This window comes from Dromiciops gliroides, chromosome 4, assembly GCF_019393635.1.
Source record: "Dromiciops gliroides isolate mDroGli1 chromosome 4, mDroGli1.pri, whole genome shotgun sequence".
In the NCBI taxonomy this organism is placed as follows: Eukaryota; Metazoa; Chordata; class Mammalia; order Microbiotheria; family Microbiotheriidae; genus Dromiciops; species Dromiciops gliroides.
Window position 1 is genome coordinate 286,002,836 of NC_057864.1, and position 22,353 is coordinate 286,025,188.

At 35.9% G+C, this 22,353-nt stretch overlaps 1 protein-coding gene across 1 annotated transcript; it reads left to right on the forward strand.

The window, feature by feature from the left end:
• Positions 1–9,629: 9,629 nt before the first annotated feature.
• Positions 9,630–14,296, forward strand: LOC122755038 (negative elongation factor B-like). The gene is given in 5 exon segments (XM_044003431.1): positions 9,630–9,648; positions 12,269–12,358; positions 12,393–12,760; positions 12,762–12,851; positions 12,854–14,296. Coding segments are annotated over 5 exon segments (2,010 nt in total).
• The last annotated feature ends 8,057 nt before the right edge of the window (positions 14,297–22,353 follow it).

Genomic DNA, 22,353 nt, shown 5'->3' on the forward strand with positions numbered 1-22,353 from the left:
TGTGTCTCATAAAGTCACTAGCTTCCATTTGTTCGATCCTAATTCTTAGGCAATTATTTTCATCAGAAAGCTTTTGTATCTCCTTTTCCATTTGGCTTTTCAAGCTGTTGACTTTTTTCTCATGACTCTCATGCATGACTCTCTTTTCTCTTTCCATTCTTTCCTCCACCTCTCTAAATCTTCCCTCTATTTCTCCTACTTTCTCTTCAAAGTCCCTTTTGAGCACTTCTGAGGTCTGAGATCAATTGATATTTTTCTTTGAAGCTTTGGATGTAGGGGCCCTGAGGTTGTTTTCCCCTTCTGAGGGTGTGCCTTGATCTTCCTTGTTGCTAAAGAAACTTTCTATAGTTCTCAACTTTCTTTGCTTGTTCATCTTGCCATCTTTTACTTGACTTTTAACTCCCTCTTACAGTGGGGCCCTACTTCCAAGCTACACTGTCCTATGTTTCAGAGGATCCCAGGTGTTTTGGTTTGAGGAAGGGCAGGTTTTTCTCTCCCCTGGTCTGTTCTCTGGTCCAAAGATTACCTCAAGCCAACTTGTTAATTAACCAGCCATCAGAACTTTGAGAGCTGCTATGGTTCTTAGCTCCAAGGAGCTTGTGCCTTCCCCAACCTGGGCCTCCCACTGCTTAAGATTTCTTCCTTGTTCCTAGCTGGGGTGGGATAGCCATATTCCTCCTTAGGTCCCACAGACACACCTGAATTTTCCCCCTGGCCAGCCATTCAGCCCTCACACCTGACTGTAAGATTAGTTCCAGAAGATGCAGGTCCTCCAGCTGATTTGGAGGCTTGGGGTTAAGTTCCTCTGCACAGCATGCCTGTGGTCTGTGTTGGTGTGATGGTGGGGTTGAACTCTACTCACAGCCCAACATGACCCCCTCTAATCTGTCTTTGGCTGGAAAATAATCTCAGCTCATTTTATTGTGTGTTTTTCTGCTCCAGACATTGCTTTATTGCTGTTTTGGGGATAATTGCATCAGGACTTCTGTGCATTTAATGTCTTTTCTCCACCATTTTGGCTCCACCACTGGAAGTCTAGAAAATTTTTTTTTTGTTTGTTTGTTTTATTTTTCCAAAGGACTATTGATGAAAAATACTTGTGGGACAGCTAGGTGGCACAGTAGATAGAGCACTGGCCCTTGATTCAGGAAGACCTGAGTTCAGATGTGCCCTCAGACACATGACACTTACTAGCTGTGTGACCTTGTGCAAATCACTTAACCCTCATTACTCAGCAAAAACAAAAAACAAAATACAAAAACAAAAAAAAAAGTCATGTGAAATATACTTGTGAGGAAATGGGGAATGGTCTCCTCTTAATAAGATTATAATAGTCACCATTCAAATTACCCTCCTCCAGACCCATTTGAGGAAAAAGATCTCTTTCTCCTCCCCCCACCCCCCTACTCCAGCAAATAAAATTACATGGTTCAGGGAAACCCTGAGCTGGTCCCAATTAGGTCTGCTCCTGAGCTGTGTCGATATAATGGAGGAATTAAAGAATTGTTCCTGTATCACCTCCCCAGTTGGCTAAGAATTATTGCATTCTGATTAGCCTGTTTTTGCATGTAGACTGTAACCTTGAGTAATCAGCCCAATGATGAAAAAGGGGAGGGTCCATTCACATTAGCAACTAGTTGATAAAAGGGGCCTGCAAGCCTCCAGTTTTTGGTCACCTACCAGCTGCACACTGGGTGGCCCATTCTTGTGATAATGATAATAAATGAGTCTTTGACACATCACTACCACTGAGCTCCAGAAAATTATTGTAGGAGTCATTTTCCTCACAATACTATTCACCTCCAAAGAAAGAACTGATATTGATGGAACAGACTGAATCATGCTATTTTTAACTTTCTTTCATTTTTTTCTTTTAATCAAGTTTTCTTTACAAAATGTCAAATATAGTAATGTTTTACATAACCATACATGTATAAATCAAGCCCTATTGTTTTCCATCTAAGGGAGGTGAATGGGAGGGAGGGAAATTAGGATAAAAATTGGAACCCAAAACTGTAAATAAAAATGTTTATTAACAAAACATATACTCTCATTGTGCACAACATTCTCCTAGTTCTGTTCACTTAATTATACATTAGTTCATACAAGTCTTTCCACGTTTTTCTGAAATAATTTTGCTTGTTATTTCTTATAGCACAAAAATATTCTGTTAAAATCATATACCATAGTTTGTTTAGCCATTTCACAAGTGATGAGCATTCCTTAGGTTTCTAATTCTTTGCCATCACAAAAAGAGCTGCTATAAATATTTTTGTACAAATAAGTCTTTTCCTCTTTTTTTTTTTGGATATCTTTGAGATATAAGAGTATACTATTTTAAAAGGAAGGGAGCATACCTACAAGGGAGTGGCAGCCATCAAATTTGCAAAGTTATTAAGGAGGCAACATTTTTGGTTTTTTTTGTTTGTTTGTTTGCAAGATAAAGGACTTTGGTTTTTATCCTAAAGGCATTATGGATCCATTGTATATTCATGAGCAGGGAAATTATATAAATAAATATTTTTGAAAAGTGCTCGGGGCAGCTAGGTGGCACAGTGGATAAAGCACCAGCCCTGGATTCAGGAGTACCTGAGTTCAAATCTGGCCTCAGACACTTGACACTTACTAGCTGTGTGACGCTGAGCAAGTTGCTTAACCCCCATTGCTCTGAAAAAAAAAAAAAAAGAAAAGTGCTTAAGTTTGTAGTGAAAAGTAGAATGGCAGGAGAAAAGGTGGCACTCAATCAACCTTTCCAAACATTCCCCTTCAAACAAATTTAAAATAATAATCTCAAATTGAATTCTTATGCGGCATAGCCAAGAAAAAATATCAGGATGAGACATCCAAGAAAATTTAGGAAGTTTGAAGGAGATATCTGTAATAGGGAATGGACTCTGTTCTGAAACTCACATGGATGTAACACCAGTGATGGGACATGGTAGGGCAATAGATGCATCAGTAGATTCAAGACTTCTTAAGCCAGAGTTACTAAGGAGATAAGACAGCTGGTAGAAAGAGATTACAGGAGACACCTGGGCTAGAAATGAACCTAGGAATGTAAACTCCTTGGCAACTCCATTGTCTATATTCATTTCTGGGTTGCAAATCAAGTGCAGAGAAGAGTACTTTTAGTTAAGAGGGAGTATTGGCCCTGAGGAGTAATATCACTTTTGCTCACAAGTGATCATGGACCCTAAAAAGTAGCATTACTTTGAGGCACAAATAAACAGGGATTCTGAGGAGAAGTATGAATAATATTCAGAAGGGACCAGGGGTACTTCCTGGTTAAGTAACAGAGTGTGGAGCAGAAGACCAGTGATGACAGCTCTCCTAGATCACATGATGATAGAAACACTGAAAAGATAAAAACCTCCAGAGTTAACTCTGAAGAGAGCAGCACAAAAAAGGTTGTTGGTTGGGAAAGTTCCCAACCCTCTCTCACATGGGGAATAGAACCCAGATTTAACATAATTCCAAAGTCAAGAAATAGATGTAAAAATGGGAAAAAAAAAAAAGAACATGGCCATAAAGAATACACTATGGTGGCAGAAAAGACAAAGATAAAAACTCAGAAGAGAACAACCAAGTTAAATCAACTATAATATAACTTCAAGGGGAAAATAATGTTAATTGAACATAAAAAGAACAAGAATTTCTGAATGAACTAAAACGCAATTTAAAAAAGTTAAATAATATTGGTAAAGGGAAAATTAGCTAAATAAATTAGGGTGAGGTAAGAAAATTATGAAAATAAAGTAGCTTGGTGAAAAAGGCTCCACAAACACTGGAGAAAATAAAATTAAAATAAAATTGTTGAAATGGAGAGGAGAGTACACAAATTAAACTATAAAAATAACTCTTTAAAAAGCAGAATTGGACAAATGGACAAAGATACAAACGTTAATTGGACAATATCATTCCTTAAGAATTACAACTGGGCAAGTAGAAGCTAATGACTTACATGAGGCATCAAAATCAATAAAATGAAGTCAAAAGAATGAAAAATAGCAGAAAATATGCACTATCTCATATGAAAAACAATGGGGATAGGAAAAAATAGGAGAGATAATTTAAGAATTATTGGACAAGTTAAATCTCTAATAAAAGAAAACTCCTAAGCATCAAATTTCAAAAAAAAAAAAAAATGATCAAGGGAAATTTTTCCAATATCCTAGAACCAGAGGAAAATACAAAAAAATTAAAAAAAATAAAAATCCACTAATAACCATCTGAAAAATATCCCACAATTTAAACTCTAAGGAATATTATAGCCAAATTTCAGGGCCCAATGTCAAAAAATATATATTTCAACCAACCAGAAAGAAAACATTAAAATATCATGGAACGGGGGCAACTAGGTGGTGCAGTGGATAAAGCACCGGCCCTGGATTCAGGAGTACTTGAGTTCAAATCCGGCCTCAGATACTTGACACTTACTAGCTGTGTGACCCTGAGCAAGTCACTTAATCCCCATTGCCCCGCAAAAAAAAAAAAAACACACACAAAAAAAAAAACACCACAAAAAAATATCATGGAACCACAGAGAGGATCACACAAATCTCATCAGTTTCCATTTTAAAACAGGAGAGCTTGGAATATGATATTTCAGAAGTTCAAAAGCTGAAATTAGAGCCAAGAATAACTTGCCCGGTAAAACTGAATATATTCCTTCAAAGGAACAATTAAATATTTAATTAAATTGAGGACTTTCAAGCATTACTGATGAAAGGACTAGAGTTAAATAGAAAAATGTGATGTGCAAATATAAGATTTGTGAGAATTTTTTTTAAATGAACATATAGAAGATTAAACATTTCCATATGGGAAGATGATACTTATAATTTCTAAAAACTTTTACCATTATTAGTGAAATTTGGATTCTAAATAAAGAGGGTGAGGAGTGATTATGTTTGGGTGATGTAAAATGCAAATGGATTGTTGAGAAAGATGGATGCCCTAGGCAAAGTGGGAAGGAACAAGAAAAATGGAGTAAATTATTTTATATAAAAGAAGTATATTGGGCAGAAACAAAATGGCAGAGGAAATGCTGTGACCCCCCCAGCTCCCTACAAACCCATCCACACACTCCAAAAATAATGCCATAAGACAACTCTCAGAGCAGCCTAACCCACATAAGAACAGAGTGAGACTATTTTCCAGCCAAAGACAGCTTAATTAGGCAACTGAGATCACCTGTTGTTTGAGGTAAGAGAGGAGCTGAACACAGTGCAGACCCAGCCCGAGAGAAATAGTTCTTCCAGAACCTCAGAGTCTTCAGCACTAGTGGCCACTTCTGAGACTTGGTTGATGGTATGTGAATAAAGATTGAAGTATAAATTTTATTTATTAGCTCCTCTTTCTCAAGTTATTTTATCTATTCTATTTTACAACCTGACTAATGTAAAGATGTTTTACATAACTGCACATTTCTGACTTATGTTGAATTGCTTAATTTCATAGGGAGGGTTGAGGAGGGAGGGAGGAAGAAAATTTAGAACACAAAGTTTTAAAAAATCAATGTGAAAAAAATTGTGTTTTTTTTTTACAAGTAACAGGGAAAAATTCTAAATAAAATGACAATTTAATTAATGAAGTGTACAAAGTTTATCTTTTACTGTGGTGGGGAAAATGGTGTGGAGTAGGGATGAGTAATACTTGAACCTTACTCTTATGCAAATTGATTAAAAGAGGAAAACATACATACGAACACAATCAGATAGAGTTTAGGAGAAATACTGGAAGTAACAAAACTAGTTTGGAGATTATAGTCTAGCAATGACGTTATATAGACAACTCAAGATGGGAGCAAAGGAATGGCAAGAAAGAAGGAATCATTTTGAAGGGAAGAAATTATTAGGATTTAAGTTACTTGTTAGACTTGGATGTAAGAAACAAAGCCAAGACAAATGTAATAGATTTGAATGAAATTATTGAGCATAATAATATTAAGAATAACAATAAAGCCAGAAAAATGATAACCTGGTTTTTATTCTTTATGATGTCATTGTTTTGAGGGTGATAGTAAATTCCATATTAGAAATCTTGCTTGTGAGGTAATAGTAGTATATTTATAAGGGAGTGTGAGAGGTGACAAGGAAATGTAGAAGTATGTACAAAATAAATGTAAAGAAGAAAAATGAAAGGTATCTAAATACGTTAGTTTGAGATTAAGGTCACTAGCAGTTGTAGAATTCATGAAACACTTCATGTGAAAGGCGGTGCTTGAGCTGTGTAAAGAAGGATTGTGAAAGTGAGAAACAAAGAATGTTAAACATTCTTTATCATGAACAATTTTGGTTACAAAGAGAGCTAACTATTATTTCCTTGGAAAAAAACTCTTTCTAAAAATAAATGTTTTGAATGTGTTATTTAATTCCATTCCATTTCATTTTACTCCACACATATTTGTCTTGTTAGTAGTATTTTCCAAGCACTGGAGGAACAAAGGTTTTAAAAAAGAAATTAAAAATATCATATAGGAGTTTTGCATTCTTCCAGGATAGTAGAAAGAAAAATAAGGTAAAGCATGAAGTGGGTCAGTATGTCAAATGACAACAAAAAATTAAAAAGTACTTACTATGTGTCAAAGTGATAAATGTCCCTTGCAAAAGGCTTTTGCCTATTTGGGGATCACTACTTTCATAATTTAATGGGACAGGCAAAATAAATAGCACATACATACATACATACATACATGCATGCATGCATGCATGCATGCATATGCAAATATAGCATATGTATATATACTTTGTGTGAATATGTGTACATGCATATATACTTATATGCGTACATATCTAAGTATATATACATACCTACATACCTACCTCAATAGATAGATAGGTGAGAGAGAGAGAGAGAGAGAACAAATTGGAGATAAGGAAAATAATTAAATCTTTTGCATGAAAGGGAATAGAAACAGACTTCTTTAAGAAAATGAGATTTTATGTAGGTCTTAAAGGAATCTAGTGAAGCTAGGACACAGAGATGAGGATGAAGAGAATTCCAGGAATGAGAGAGAGCAAGTGACAATGCACAAATCAGTAGAGTGGCTTGTGAAAGGAACAGAAGGAAGCCATTGTCACTGCATCACAGAGTATGCGAGGGAGAAGATTTTTGACAAATGGAAAGATAACATGAGGACAGATTGTGAAGGGCTTTGTAAGGCAAACTGAAGATTTTATTAATGATTCTGATAGCAATAAAGAACCACTGGAGTTTTTGCATAAGGGTAGGAAATTCACATGATTAGAAACCACACCTTATGAAGATAAAATTGATGACTAATTTGATAATGAATTAATGTGGGGAGGGAACTGATATGAGGACCAATCGGAATGCTATTTCAATAGATCAAGTAGGCACCAGAGTATTGTCAGTGTTGAAGAGAGATGGAGATATTATAAATGAAAAATATCCATCTAGACTTGGTTACAGATTAAATATAGGTTAAGAGAGTGAAGAAACAAAAATTACATGTATTTTGTGATTCTGAGTAACAGGAAGTATGATGGTTCTAAGTAAATATAGAAAAGATATGGATTTTTCACATGATAAAACAAATTCAATTTTGGACACATTGGGTTCAAAATGCCTTTGGTATAGCCAATTAAAAATGTCTGAAAGGAAATTTCAGATAAGAATCTGGAGGTTAGGAGAAAGATTAGGACTAGATAAGGAGATATGAAAACCATTAACATAGAGATGAACATTGAATCCATGAGAGCTGATTAGATCAATAAAAATAAATGATTGACAGAAGAGAAGATAGGGAACATATCAGCATATGAAAAAGAATAAAAAGTTAGAAGCAAAATAATGTCATTTTTGAGGAATCTATAAATGTTCACAGCTGGAAAAAATGAACATTTTTTCTCTGTGTACTTTCTTAAATTTGAAGAGCAACATTATGAGTTAGTGATTATTCTGACAAGGTAGACTAAGCATGAAATAATTTCCACATCTAAGTGATATCACAAATAACTTTGTGGGTTTTTTTATGTGTGTGTTATATGTAAAAATTATTTATTTAGATCTATAGGATTATATGAACATATATGTATATATATGTGTGTATATATATGCATATATAGTATGATATTAATATACTTGTTTTTGTGTATCTGTATTTATAGTTACTATTACAGTGTCTTAGGCCTAGAAGGAATGCTAAATGTTTTATATAGACTGTATATTTCTATATGAAAGATACTATTATTACTGTAAGTGGATCATGTACTATAAAATAAATATAAACTTGTGACTTATTCTTTAATGAACATAATCCAAGATATAAGCAAATTTAACAACCCTCTGATTACCCTAAATCAAGACATGAAATAGGGTTTTGAATAAGTGAAGTATTTGCCACTGTCATGGAGGATGGTCTCTGATGAGGTAAGAATGGATGATATTATCCAGGAATTCACAATGAATATGCTGAGTACATTAAAATACAGATCATTATAAAAACTCTTCAATGAAATTACTCAGAGGTCAGCTGAATGATACATGCGTGAAAGACCAGATGATGTTATAGATTTTCCATGTAAGTGGATGATTAGTTGAGTGAGACAGCTCAAAATACCCTAACCAGGAACAAATACTGCAGATGGAGAAAGAGATGTGCCTAGAATAAAAATTTGATTGCATTTGGTGCTGTAATAATACTTTTAGTTATCTTAAGATATTCCTTAACACAGAAATCCATCTATTCTATATCAGCCTTCTCCCATAATAGCCCGTGTTTTAAAATCTCAATAAAGTTTAGTACATTAATAATTTTTTAAAAAAATAGCTTACCAAAAGGACAAAAGAAAAACATAGTATAAAGAGCCACCAATAGATTTCTAACAATGGGCTACACAAAAGAAGTGGTATTGATTATATCCTTCAGGAAATATATGACAGAAAATGGAATTAGTTATGTTGAAAGATAATATATGCTGAAAAAAGGGATAATAAAAGAATAATCTGATGGCTATACTGATACCTATGGAGTATAAAACAAATAAACCTAAAGGAAGTAACAGTACTCAAATGTGGTAAAATCTTAATGCAGAATTTGTGAAAAGACATGAATAAATGTCACATGGGATTAAGAGAAGTGAATAAGTCAGAGGGTATAACAATGTCCCTAAATGGGCAGTACAGTACAATACATCAGGGATATAAAGATTAAAATATGCTGGACGTGTTGTGGGAAGACTTATACTAATTCACTGCTTATGAAACTGTATGTTGTTTTTGGTTTTGAAAACCATTTGGAATTGTGCAAGTAAAGTTACCAAATGCACTTCCCTAAGAATGTTACTGATAGGAAGAAAGGAAACATGCAAAGAAAAAATACTTACAGCAGCATTATTTTATAATAATAAAAATCTGGAAACAAAATATAAGTACATTTGGAAAAACTAAACTGTATTATAACAAAGATATATAATATAACAGGGAATCATTTCATGTATAGATAGGAATTGATGATGGATAAAGTTCCTTCCACCTCTAAAATTATTAGATTATATGTACACTGGCAAGTCAGTAAGCATTTATTTATTGGTGATAGTGTCCTAGTCACTCTTTTAGGCACTAAAAAATCAAATACACACACACATAGAACCCATACCTTCCTCATGGAGCTTACACAAAAAGGTATGATGAACATATGGGAATGGTTTTTCTAAGAGGGTCTCTGTGGATGTTTGCAGGTAGTGTCATATCAAAAAAGTTAACATTTTGGTGAGGGCAATGAAGAAAAATCAGGCAGTCCCTATATTCAAGGACCTGAAGAAATAAAAGAGGAGACAAATCATATATATAGATAAATATAATAGAAATTAAACACAAAACTACAAAGGAGAAAGCATAACAAAGTTGCATGAGAAATTCAATGGGGAAGAAATCACATGCAGCTGGGAGAACCACAGAAAGGTTCATAAAGGAGGTAAAACCTTTGCTGGGCATTGAAAGAAGGAATGAATTTATTTAATAGGCAGAATTGGGAGGGCAGCATATTACAATATTGATTATATTTAAGATCCATTTTAGTCCCAATGTTCTTTGAGTTCTATGAAGCATATCAATGATTTTATTTCAAGTAAACACATTTTTAAAAAATATGTAACTTTTGTTTTAAATGTCCAGGAACATTTCATAATTTTATATATCTTGGTATGTAGAAATTCATTCTTTGAATATAGATTAGTTCCTGAAATGTCTTATTTTAGAAAGTTGTCTCAGGGCCTCAGAGGTTAAATGATTTGCCTGGGATCAGACAGCCAAATTGTTATACTGCTATACTTCAATTCAATGTCTTTGTGGTTGGTCTGCATAAACACATAATTTTGAAAGTGCATATATGTAAACAACTACACATTCAGTGCAATGTGAAAGATAGAGAGATGATTTTGAAGCCATTGTAATTTCTTAAGTGTTGAGCTTCTAAGTCAGATGGTCACCTCACATATATCTTAGAGTCTGAGTTTCCTGAGTTACTAAGAGGATAGTTAAATGACTTAAATAGCTACTATCTGTCAGAGGCAGGACTTGAAGTTGTTGTTTTTTTTAAGATCAAAGGATAAAATGCTCTCCATTTCAGTATACCAGACTATATCTCCTTGATCCATAAAATGAGTGATTTGTAGTAATCAAAATAATGTCTGGCATTGTGCTATCTAAATTATCGTGGGACTGTTTCTAGCTAAATTATTATGGGACTACGCTGAGTTTTCTAAAATATTGCTACATATATATAAATTGCTATTTATATAATAATGACTTTTGTACCAGTTTATGTAATAAGCATTTATTATTAAAGAATATTAAATATTAGTAAAGAACTGACTACATGGCATTTAATACAAGCAGAAAACCTCCCAGTACCACTTTTTTTCTACATTACCTATAATGGACTAAATGGAGAGTACTCACCAACAGGACAAAATTCTGAGCCTAGAGTACAAGTCAAGAATGGAGCTGGCCTCATGGTCTGAGATTTTTTCCTCTTTTTGATACAGGTGACTCATTACACACTGATCAAAGTAAATTGGCCAGCATCATTCAATTCCATTGGTTGATGTGACTTGATGGTGGTCCATATTAAAATTAACTCTACCATGATGACATCAGGTTCTAATGGGGGGGGAGGGCAAAGGTGCATTCAGATAGGTGTGGCTTAATCCCCTCAGTTCACTGGCCTTGCACTCACCCTTAGTTTGGTTTTAGCTAAAGTCTCCTGAACTGAACCTTCCAAAGTAGAGGAGATCCCTGCATCCCTCCAAGAAATCCACTATTAATAATTATTTTCCCAGAGCATTATAAGATACCCATTTATGCAAGGCATCTTTTAAATAGCATAATTTTTAGAAAGGATATGTTTAAAATATTTTTTCTATTATTTTTATGACTATGTGTACCTCACAATTACTTGTCCAAGGAATCAAATGTTTTGCAGAGATAGGCATTATCTCCAAAACTTCTATTCCTCGTAGAAATTTTAGTAAACTGTACAGGAACCTCTTATTATTCTATAAAGATTTAATATATTAACACCATGTTAATTAATATTTCCTTTCTACAAATGATAGAAAAAATATGTTCCTCACTCTTACATAAGTTTGCTAGTTTGTTTTTCTTTGCTAGCTATTTATTTTAACATTTTAAAGAATTTGTTCAGATGGTGTAATCTCCTGTGATTTTCCTTTCCTCTCACTAAGCCAATGCTGCCATTGTATTTTCTCCAAGATAGCAGCAACAAAAAGTGCATCTTAAATCTTCACAGTGAGGAAAACTAAATATAACACCTAGATGAAATATTGTCCCCAGTTCAAGAACATTAAACCTAAATTAGACCAAAGAACAAATGAAAAAGGGGTCAGGGGATGATAAGACAAGAATGCCTGGAAGAAGAAAGTATTTTGTGGTGTGTTCACAATTTCCTCAAATGATTCTGTATGTATTTTTACCTGCAGATATTCTAATAGTAGAAAAAAATGTGTAGGTTCAGTGGATTGAAGCTTTGCTTCTTCCCTTTCAACATAATTGTGGACATTCTTTCCATCCAAACATCTACTAATTTAACATCGTAGATACTTAATCTTCTATGAGCTTGATACTATTTGAATGATTTCTTTAAGGCTGCTTGATGTATTTTCTCTTTGACCTAGGAACTCTGGAATTTATCTATGATATAATTGTGAGTTTTCATTTGGGGATACTGTTTAGGTAGTAATTGTTACTTTCTTTCAATTTTGATTTTATCCTCCAATTCGAGAATATCATCAGTTTTCCTTGATTTTTTTTGAAATATTATTTGGGGTGGAGCGGGCACGGGTCGAACTGGAGGGAGCCGGGGAAAAATCTGGTCCCGGGCCGGTGCCGGGGCCGGGGCCAGGACTGCGGTCCCCGAGGGCCGGGAGAGCGGGGTTCTGGGGCAGCGACGGCGGCAGCCGGAGGCGAACGGGCAGATGGGGCGCAGGAGACGAAGGCCCGCACGGGGCCAGGGTCGGGGGCTGCGGGGGGAGCCGGGGCTGGAGCCGGGGCCGGGGCTTCCTCCAGGTTCGCCGGGTTGCAGGACCTGGGGGTGGCTAACGGCGAGGACCTGAAGGAGACACTGACCAACTGCACCGAGCCCCTCAAAGCCATCGAGCAGTTCCAGACAGAGAATGGTGTCCTACTGCCATCATTACAGTCTGCTTTGCCTTTCTTGGACCTGCATGGGACACCTCGGCTAGAATTCCACCAATCAGTTTTTGATGAGCTGAGGGGACAAATTGTTGGAGAGAGTGTCTGTCATTGCTGCGGAAGGAAAGGTTGAGGAAAGGTACAAGAAGCTAGAAGATCTCTTGGAAAAAAGTTTTTTTCCCTGGGGAAAATGCCCTCTCTCCAGCCAGTGGTGATGTGTGTCATGAAACATTTGCCAAAGGTTCCTGAAAAAAAATTGAAACTGGTGATGGCTGACAAGGAGCTGTATCGGGCATGTGCTGTGGAGGTAAAGCGACAGATTTGGCAAGATAACCAAGCTCTGTTTGGCGATGAAGTTTCTCCACTGCTCAAACAGTACATCTTGGAGAAGGAGAACATCCTGTTTAGCAATGAAGTATGTGTCCTGCACAACTTCTTCAGTCCCTCTCCTAAAACAAGACGTCAGGGGGAGGTAGTACAGAAACTGACACGAATGATTGGGAAGAATGTGAAACTCTACGACATGGTATTGCAGTTCCTTTGGACCTTATTCCTGCGGACAAGGAATGTTCATTACTGTACCTTAAGGGCAGAGCTACTAATGTCGTTACACGACCTGGACATCAGTGATATTTGCATGGTGGATCCCTGTCATAAGTTCACCTGGTGTCTTGATGCTTGCATACGAGAAAAGTTTGTTGATAATAAGAGAGCTCGGGAGCTGCAAGGATTCTTGGATGGAGTGAAGAACGGTCAGGAGCAAGTGCTCGGTGATTTGTCTATGATTCTGTGTAATCCTTTTGCGATTAATACGCTATCCTTGAGTACCATAAGACATCTGCAAGAACTGGTGGGTCAGGAAACCTTACCCCGGGAAAGTCCTGATTTGCTTTTACTGCTAAGAATGCTCTCCCTTGGATAGGGGGCTTGGGACATGATTGACAGTCAGGTCTTCAAGGAGCCAAAGATGGAAGTAGAGCTGATCACTAGGTTTTTGCCAATGCTTATGTCTTTTGTGGTGGATGATTATACTTTCAATGTAGATCAGAAACTACCAACAGAAGAGAAGGCATCAGTCACGTATCCTAATACCCTTCCTGAAAGCTTTACCAACTTCTTGCAGGAGCATAGGATGGCCTGTGAAATGGGGCTTTATTATGTCCTTCACATCACAAAGCAAAGGGATAAAAATGATTTTCTCTGACTTCTGCCTGGATTAGTGGAGACATTTGGAGAACTGGCCTTCAGTGATATATTCCTTCACCTACTTACTGGGAACCTTACTCTGCAGGCAGATGCATTTGCTGTGGAAGAATTCTGTACCAGTTTATTTGATGGATTCTTCCTAACCTGCCTCTCAAGAAAAGAGAATGTACACCGCCATGTTCTCAGGCTCCTGATTCACCTCCATCACAAAGTAGCCCCTGCTAAATTGGAGTCCCTCCAAAAGACTTTGGAACCTACCAGTCCGAGTGACGAGACTGTGAAAGATCTTTACAACCAGCTTGGAGAGAAACTGGAACACCTGGATCATTGCAAGCCCAGTCCAGCCCAGGTGGCAGAAGCTCCTGCTCTAGAGCTACCTCTTCCTGCTGTCCCAACCCCAGCAACACTTTGAGGTGTTCAGAGCCCGGGATCAGCCTTGCTTATGGTGCCCGATGACATCCAGCTTTCTATAGCCCTTGGAGCTGGGGAATTATTTGTCATCACTACACTGTGAAGGATTTCCTGAGGACTTTAAATGGAACACTGAAGTTTTGTTAGTGTTACAAAGTCTGTGCTAGCAGATCCTCACTTCACTGAGGCTGGTGGGAAGGGTCTGAAGAGAGTGTGTATGTGCCTACATGGAAATCCAAGAGGTTTCCTCCTCATTAGGGAATGACTTGATGGAAGATCAGAATCATTCACCTATCTTAGTCTGAGTTATTCAGAGTGGTCATGAGGGTTGCAGTGGAATGCTGCGTGAGTGTCTGTGATAAAAAACAAATTGCCAGAGGGTCTCCATGAACCTCTTGGATAGATGAGTATAGAACTGAATAATCCTGTAGTCTTGTCTTAGAGGGATTGGAATTATTTGTTTAGAATTCTATTCATTGTTCCATCTCTGGCCTACTAGGTAACCGTTTTATAGGCAACCTCTGTGCCTTAGTTTCTCCGTCAGTGAGATGAAGATGATAATGTGTGCCCCTTTAGAACTAGGTCATTTCTTTTAGTGGCTGATGGATTTAGAGAACTCCCCTCCCTCCGACACCCCCCCTTTTTTTTTTAATCCTGAGGAGGCTTCTCAGGTCAGGAGGAAAGTATTTCAAGAATTTCTTACCCCCACCCCCAGTCTTACTATTGCTGCTGGATTTCTTGAGTTGTTGGGTCATAGTACCAGAAGATACTTTCATTTTTCACTCTCTGGCAGATCCCTTTAGACCTCAGGCTTGATGTTGTGTTTTTAATTTTTAGCCTCAGAAAAGGTTTGGTTTTTTCCTTTTTTTTGTTTGTTTGTTTGGGTTTTTTGGGTTTTTTTGAGACTTGATCTCTCTGTCTCACCCAGGCTGTAAGAACAGGAGCCACTCACAGACCTTACCTTGCTGCTGATGAGAATGGAAATTTTGACCTGCTCTGTTTCCAACCTGGACTGATTCACCTCTCCTTAGTCAGCTCTGTGGCCCTCTCCTTCCAGGGACTCACCATATTGGTGCCAGACTTAGTGCAGACACCCATCAGCTTTAGCCCGTCCTACTGCAGCTCAGAACTCTGGAACTGAAGTGATCCACCAGCCTCAGCCTCCCCAGCAGCAGGGAATATGGGGGGGGTGTCATGGAGCCCAGCCTTTCAGAAGTCTGACATGTTTTCTTATATTTTTAAATGCCTTGGAAAACATCTTGGCTCCTATTTGCTTTGTTGTTTCTTAATTACTGTAATAAAGGTGAAAGAACAGTAAAAAAAAAAAAAAGAAATATTATTTGGAGGCTTTTTTCCTTGATCAAGATATCCTGGAAATCCCAATAATTCTTATATTATCTCTCCTTAATGTTTGTTTTTTCCAAGTCAATTTTATTTGCAATTAGATATTGTCTTTGATATTCTCACATTGTTTTCTTGTTTCTTGATTTCTTATGAAGTCATTAGATTCCACCTGATCAATTCTAATTTTTAGGGAATGTTTTTCTTCAGTGATATTTTGTGTCTCTTTCCATTTCTGCTTTTTAATGAGTTGTTTTCACTAGCGAATTTGTGTACCTCCTTTTTTGACAATTGGCCAATTTTGTTTTTCAAGGTGGTACTTTCTTCAGTATTTTTGTCCCTCTTTTACCAAGCACTATTTTTATCTTTTCATAATTTACTTTTTTTTGTTTTCATTTCTTTACCTAATTTTTCCTCTCCTATTCTTATACGTTGTTTTTTTTTTTGGCTTGGGCAATGAGGGTTAATTGACTTGCCCAGGGTCACACAGCTAGTAAGTGTCAAGTGTCTGAGGCTGGATTTGAATTCAGGTCCTCCTGAATCCAGGGCAAGTGCTTTAACCACTGCACCACCTAGCTGCCCCCTCTTACATATTTTTAAATGAGTTTTAGCATTTCTTTTTGGGGTTTTGTGAAATTAATTTTTGTTGTTGTTGTTGTCTTGAAAGCTTTGCTTGTAGCTGTTTTGACTTCATTGTCTTCTTCTGAGTTTGTGTCTTGATCTTCCCTGTCATCATAGTAGCTCTTTATGGTAAGGTTCTTTTTGTTCTTGTTCATTGCTCTTTTTCCTTCTCTCTTCCTTGATTTGGAATTTCTTGTTAAAATTTGCATCTGTTTTGGCTGTGGTTGGTGGAGGGATTTTATTTCAAGCTTCAGGCTTTTCTGCATTGCTGGTTTCAGAGCTAGCTCTGGTATTATGAAAGTTTTAGGGTTTCCAAGGTATTGTGTTCTTTGAAGAGGTGTGATCAATACTCTCTTGTTCTATATTCTGGTCCTTACCAAGAAAGGGCCCCTGATCCTTTGGGATTACAATCAATATTGGTCCGAATAGCCTTTCTTCTTTTAAGACCAGAAATGTTACTGTTCCTCAGGTTGCCTCATCCCTTGAGAATAGAAATAATGCTGTCCCTCTGGGCTTCCACTCCCTCTCAACCCAAAGCACCCCTCTCTGTTTTTGACCTATGACCAAGCATCTGGTCCTATGTCTAGTACTAGCACAGTGGTAGCCTGCAGTGTCTTTCTGACTTGTTGCTTGGTCCCTTTACTATCTTGGCATTGAGAGCCCCTAAAGCTTCTGTTGCTTTTGTCACCATCACCTAGTCTCAACATTGGAGTTTTTATCCATATGGTCCTCAGGCCAGTCCCCTCCCCCATATCCCAGATCTCTCTCTTTTTTGGGGGAGACCTTGGTTGTTGTCTTGGGCTTGACAAATGTCTCCATGATACTTTGTTAGCTTTTTCACTTCAGAATTTAACTTGACACTATTTTAAGGTTGTTTGGAGGGATATGTTTGGAGAGCTCATCTGAGTGTTTCTCTATTCTGTCATCTGGTCTCCATCCCCCAGACCTCCTTGTATTCCTTTTTTTTTTAAGTCTCCAGTCAATAGAATTGTACCTAGGATTCAGTAGGTGCTTACTAAATGCTTATTGACTATCTTATGCTGATACAGTTATGAATTCTAAACTTTCCATGTTATTGAAATAATGAGGAATATACATTCAAATGGATGAAAAATAGGTAGGGAAAGTTGGTATACAGGTGATTATTCTTTTTTATGCTGATTATTATTCTTAATGAAATGACACTATTTGAAGAAAAGTTAAAGATCATGAAATATAAGTCCTTCATTTTACGTGAGGACAATAAAACCTAGGGAAATGGATTAACTTGTACAAAGTCACACAGCTAATAAGTGGAAGAAATGTTCTTTAAATACAGGTTCTAATTCTAATTCTAATAATGATTCTAAAAATTCTAATAATGCCCCACTCCAAAGACTCCTTTTATTCTAGGTAACAGTTCTCATTAAAAGTACATGAGAGGGAAGCTAGGTGATACAGTGGATAAAGCACCAGCCCTAGATTCAGGAAGACCTGAGTTCATATCCAGGTCTTTAGGGCACTTGACACATACTAAGTGTGTGACTCTGGGCAAGTCATTTAATCCTCATTGCCCCTTACCCTCCAAAAAAGGACATGAGAGTTTTATAGCAAACTGTCAACTAATATTCTAACATCTGCATTCTAGTCTTTATGTCTGTAAACATTCACACAAGCACAGAATAACAAGCCACAATTTCTTTTTTTTCCCTTTATTTTTCTTAGTCTCTTTTGCTTTCATTGCAATACATTTCATCAAGGCATAATTAAGATTAATTCAATTTTTTTTTAAGTGGGGCAATTGGGGTTAAGTGACTTGCCCAGGGTCACACAGCTAGTAAGTGTTAAGTGTCTGAGACAGGATTTGAACTCAGGTACTCCTGATGCCAGGGCCTATGCTCTATCCACTGTGCCACCTAGCTGCCCCAGATTAGTTCAATTTTGAAGAAACAACTTGAATTTTTGAGTTAGTAAACAGCTTAGAAATTGAATTTGCTGATTCATTTATTTACCAGATTTTTCAACAGAAATAAATATATCACAAGCTCCATAATATAGTGCAAAACATAATGTAAGTAAACAGTAAATAAATTCCCTGGAACTCCTCAGAAATATTAGCCTTATGAATTTCACAATTGGGAGTTAATAATTCATGGATAACTTGAAATATACACTCTCTGACTCATGAGACATCAGGTAAGAGAGTGTATAAAGTCAATGTGAGGTATTTTATAGTGTATAATCTCTTAAAGTTAAATATATCATTTTGTATCATCATTATTTCTTATAAAGGACATGGAAAAACATTGAAATGGTGGCATATCTATATTTTTATCCTATATCTAATCCAAATCATTAATTTATACTGTAACTAACAGGATCATTATATGATATTTCTTAGATTTCTTAATTGAATACTGAAGATTAGAGTTTTAACAGTTCATAGAGCTAATGTGGAGGAAGTAATGAGGAGTTTTACTATTAGAAATATTGCATTCTAGGAAAGTTAAACATTAAAATAGAAATATTTATTAGATAGTAAAATAAGTTCATCTGGAACTGGAGAAGAGGGTGGAGAAGATGCTCATTGCTAAATATGTATAATTTATTTCTTTACTGAGAAGTTCATTATGAAATAATTAGAGTACATGAAGTATAAAAGGAAGAGTGTATGGAATGAAAAAATAACATGCAAATAATTAACCATTATTCTATAGCCACAGTGGGTAAGGAGATACTGTGAAACAAGTAAAGCAGAAGAGTAATTATGTAAACATTTGGAAAATCCAAATAGTTTAGATTTTAAGAAGCAAAGATCTTTCAAGAAAGAAATGAAGCTTATTTATTATTGTTAATGTTGTTCTTAGTAATAAATTCACGAATAAATACCAGTAACAAGAGCAGTAACACCAGTAACAATCTTTATGTAACAATTGAGAATTGCAAAATGTTGTATAAGTATTTGAAACATATAAAACCCCCGTATAAAAAGTAGAAAAAAGTTAAAGTATAAACAATATTCCTTTCAGCATCTTATAGATGTTCCTGCTGGATTTTGTTAGTAATATATACAAATATTGATGATTTAATTTCTCTTTTTAAAATTTTCTCCATGCCTTGTTTAGATAACAACTGTTTCAATCTCCAAAGACCCTTCAAGTATTTTCTTTCTGGTTTCTTTTATTTATATGATATTTTTACATTTAAAACATGTAACCATTTGGTTATTAACTTGTATGGTATGCAGTGCTATACAATATATAACCTGTCATATTGGTGGCCACTTTTCCTGGAATTTTTGGCAAATATTTAGTCAACGCAAAATTAGCTGGATCTTTGGTTTTACTCAACACAGACCTACTAAGTTTCTTTGTTTGTGATATTGGATAGCTGATTTATTCCAGTATTAAGACTCTCCATATTTTAATCACTCCAAAATCATTTTGATGATTAATATTTTATAGTATATTTGGAGATATGGTACTATTCATTCACATTACCTTCTTTCCCATTTTCCCCCTTGAGATAAATGACCCCTTGTTTCTCCAATTTTTTAAAATTATTTTTACTAATTTTAAAGTATTTATCTGTAGTTTGAATGTTATTCTATTGAATAAATAAATAAATAAATAAATATATATATATATATATTATAATTTCCTCTTATTTTGTCATGGCCTAATACATAATAATTAATATTACTTCAATTATTTAGGGCTGGCGTTATCTCTATAAAGAGTATTTATAGTTGGAGTAATAGAGATTCTAAATGTGTCTTGGCAGTTGTATTCCCAAATATTTTATATATTCTGTATTCATTTTAAATAGAATTTACTTTTCTGTCTCTTCCTTTTGTATTTTGTTGACAATTTACAGAAATAATGATCATTGATTTGTATTATATAGCATCTTGCCTTTTGTTGTTTTGTTTTGATTAATTTTAGCTGACCTTATTATTCCCTAAGTAAAATATCATTTTCAAAAAGGTAATTCTGTTTGATCCTTAGCCATGCATATTCCCTTTGTGGGGACCATTTTTTAATTGGAGAGTGTTAGCTACGCGGCTCGTGCAATATTGGGGAAAGGAAGGAGACCAGAAGCCTCCCTCAAAACAGAGCAGGATTTATTTAACAAGAATGAACTTAAAAAAACAAAAACAGGATCAGTAGGATCATGGGAAAGGAAATAAAATGGGGAAAAGGGAAATTATACAACCTGAACAACATCACTGCCCAGGAATCAGCTGAGAACACACAGCAGCGTCCTGTTGCCTTCCAACTTCATGCTAGGATGGCAAATCTTCTCCCTTCTTCCCAGCAGACCCCAGACAGCCCCCATCCAATTGGCTGGCCACTCTGACAGTCACATAACTGCCCTCACTAGGCTTCCAATCATTATCATCTTGCCAGGCCCATGTAGACATCAGCGAGTGGTGATGACATGAGGTACCAGAGCCATGGCAATGGCTACAACCGGTGGTTGAAGCACCATGCCATTTGCAGATACCCAGAGGCCAGTTCAAGTGCCAAGGATTTTTTACAAAAAATTCTAGCCAAAAGGTAGGGTCATAAAAACCTCAAATAACAATTCTTTACACCTTGTTCCCTTTATCTTGTCTTATTGCTATAATTAATATTTCTATTACTATATCAAAGAATGGTGATAATGGAACTATTGGCTTTAATTTTATCTATCTTTTTATTTATTTGTTTTTGAAATTTTTAAATTTTATTTTCCTCAATTACATGTAAAAATAATTTTTATGTCCATTTTTAAAACTTAATGCTCCAAATTATCCTCCTTCCTTCCTCCCACCTTAAGAAGGCAAGCTATTCAATATAAGTTATACATGCATAGTCATGCAAAACATTTCCATATCAACCAGGATATGAAATAAAACAGACAAAAGATCTCAATAAAAATAAAATAAAAAATTATACTTCAATCTTTACTCAGAGATAATCAGTTCTTTCTCTGGAGATGGAACATATTTTTCAGACATCCTTCAGATTTTGCATCATCTCATGTAAGTCTTTCCAGGTTTTCCTGAGAGCATCCTGTTCATCATTACTTATACCACAATAGTGTTCCATCATAATCTCATCCCACAATTTGTTCAGCCATTCCCCAATTAATGGGCATCTACTCAATACTGAATTTGAATTATTTCAAGCAGAAAATGGATGTGATAAATATTTTTGATATATATATATATAGGTCCTTTTTTAAAAAATCTCATTTTGGATAGTGATCTAGTAGTGGTATTACACTGTCAAAGAATTGGCATGGTTTTATAGCTCTTTGGCCATAGTTCCAAGTTGTTCTACACAATGTTTGAGTCAGTTTACAACTTCAACAATGCATTAATTTCTCATTTTCTACAAATCCCTTAAAAGATTTGTCATTTTCCTCTTCTGTCCCTTATCCAATACAATAGATATGAGGGAGTACCCCAGAACTTTTTGACTTGTATCTTTCTAATCAATAGTGAGTTAGAGCATTTCTATATGACTATAGTTGACTTTGTTTATTTCATTTGAACAATTCATATCTTTTAATCATTTATCAAATGGGGAATAATTCTTATTTTAATAATTTTCACTCAGTTCTTTATAGGTTCAAGAAATGAGGCCTTGATCAGACAAACTTGCTTCAAATTTTTTTCAGAGTTTCTCTTCACAACTTTTACTCTATTTTCTGTCTCCTTTCACCCTGTCCCTCTGCAAAATTGTTTTGTTTCTGATTGTCCCCTCCCCCAATCTGCCCTTCTTTTTATCACCCCCCTTATCCTCTTCTCTTCCTACTTTCCTACATGGTAAGGTAGATTTCTGTACCCAATTGAGTATGTATATTATTCCGTCTTGAATGAATTCTGATGAGAATAAGGATCACTCACTCCCACCACCTTCCCCATCTTTCCCTACACTATATAAGTTTTTTCTTGCTTCCTTTATGTGAGATACTTTATGCCATCTCACCCCTCCCTTTCCCTTTCTCCCAATGCATTCCTCTCTCACCCCTTGATTTTCTTTCTTAAAGATATCATCCCTTCATATTCAACTCACACCTATGTCTTCTGTCTAAATATATTCTATCCAGCTGCCCTAATAAAGAGAA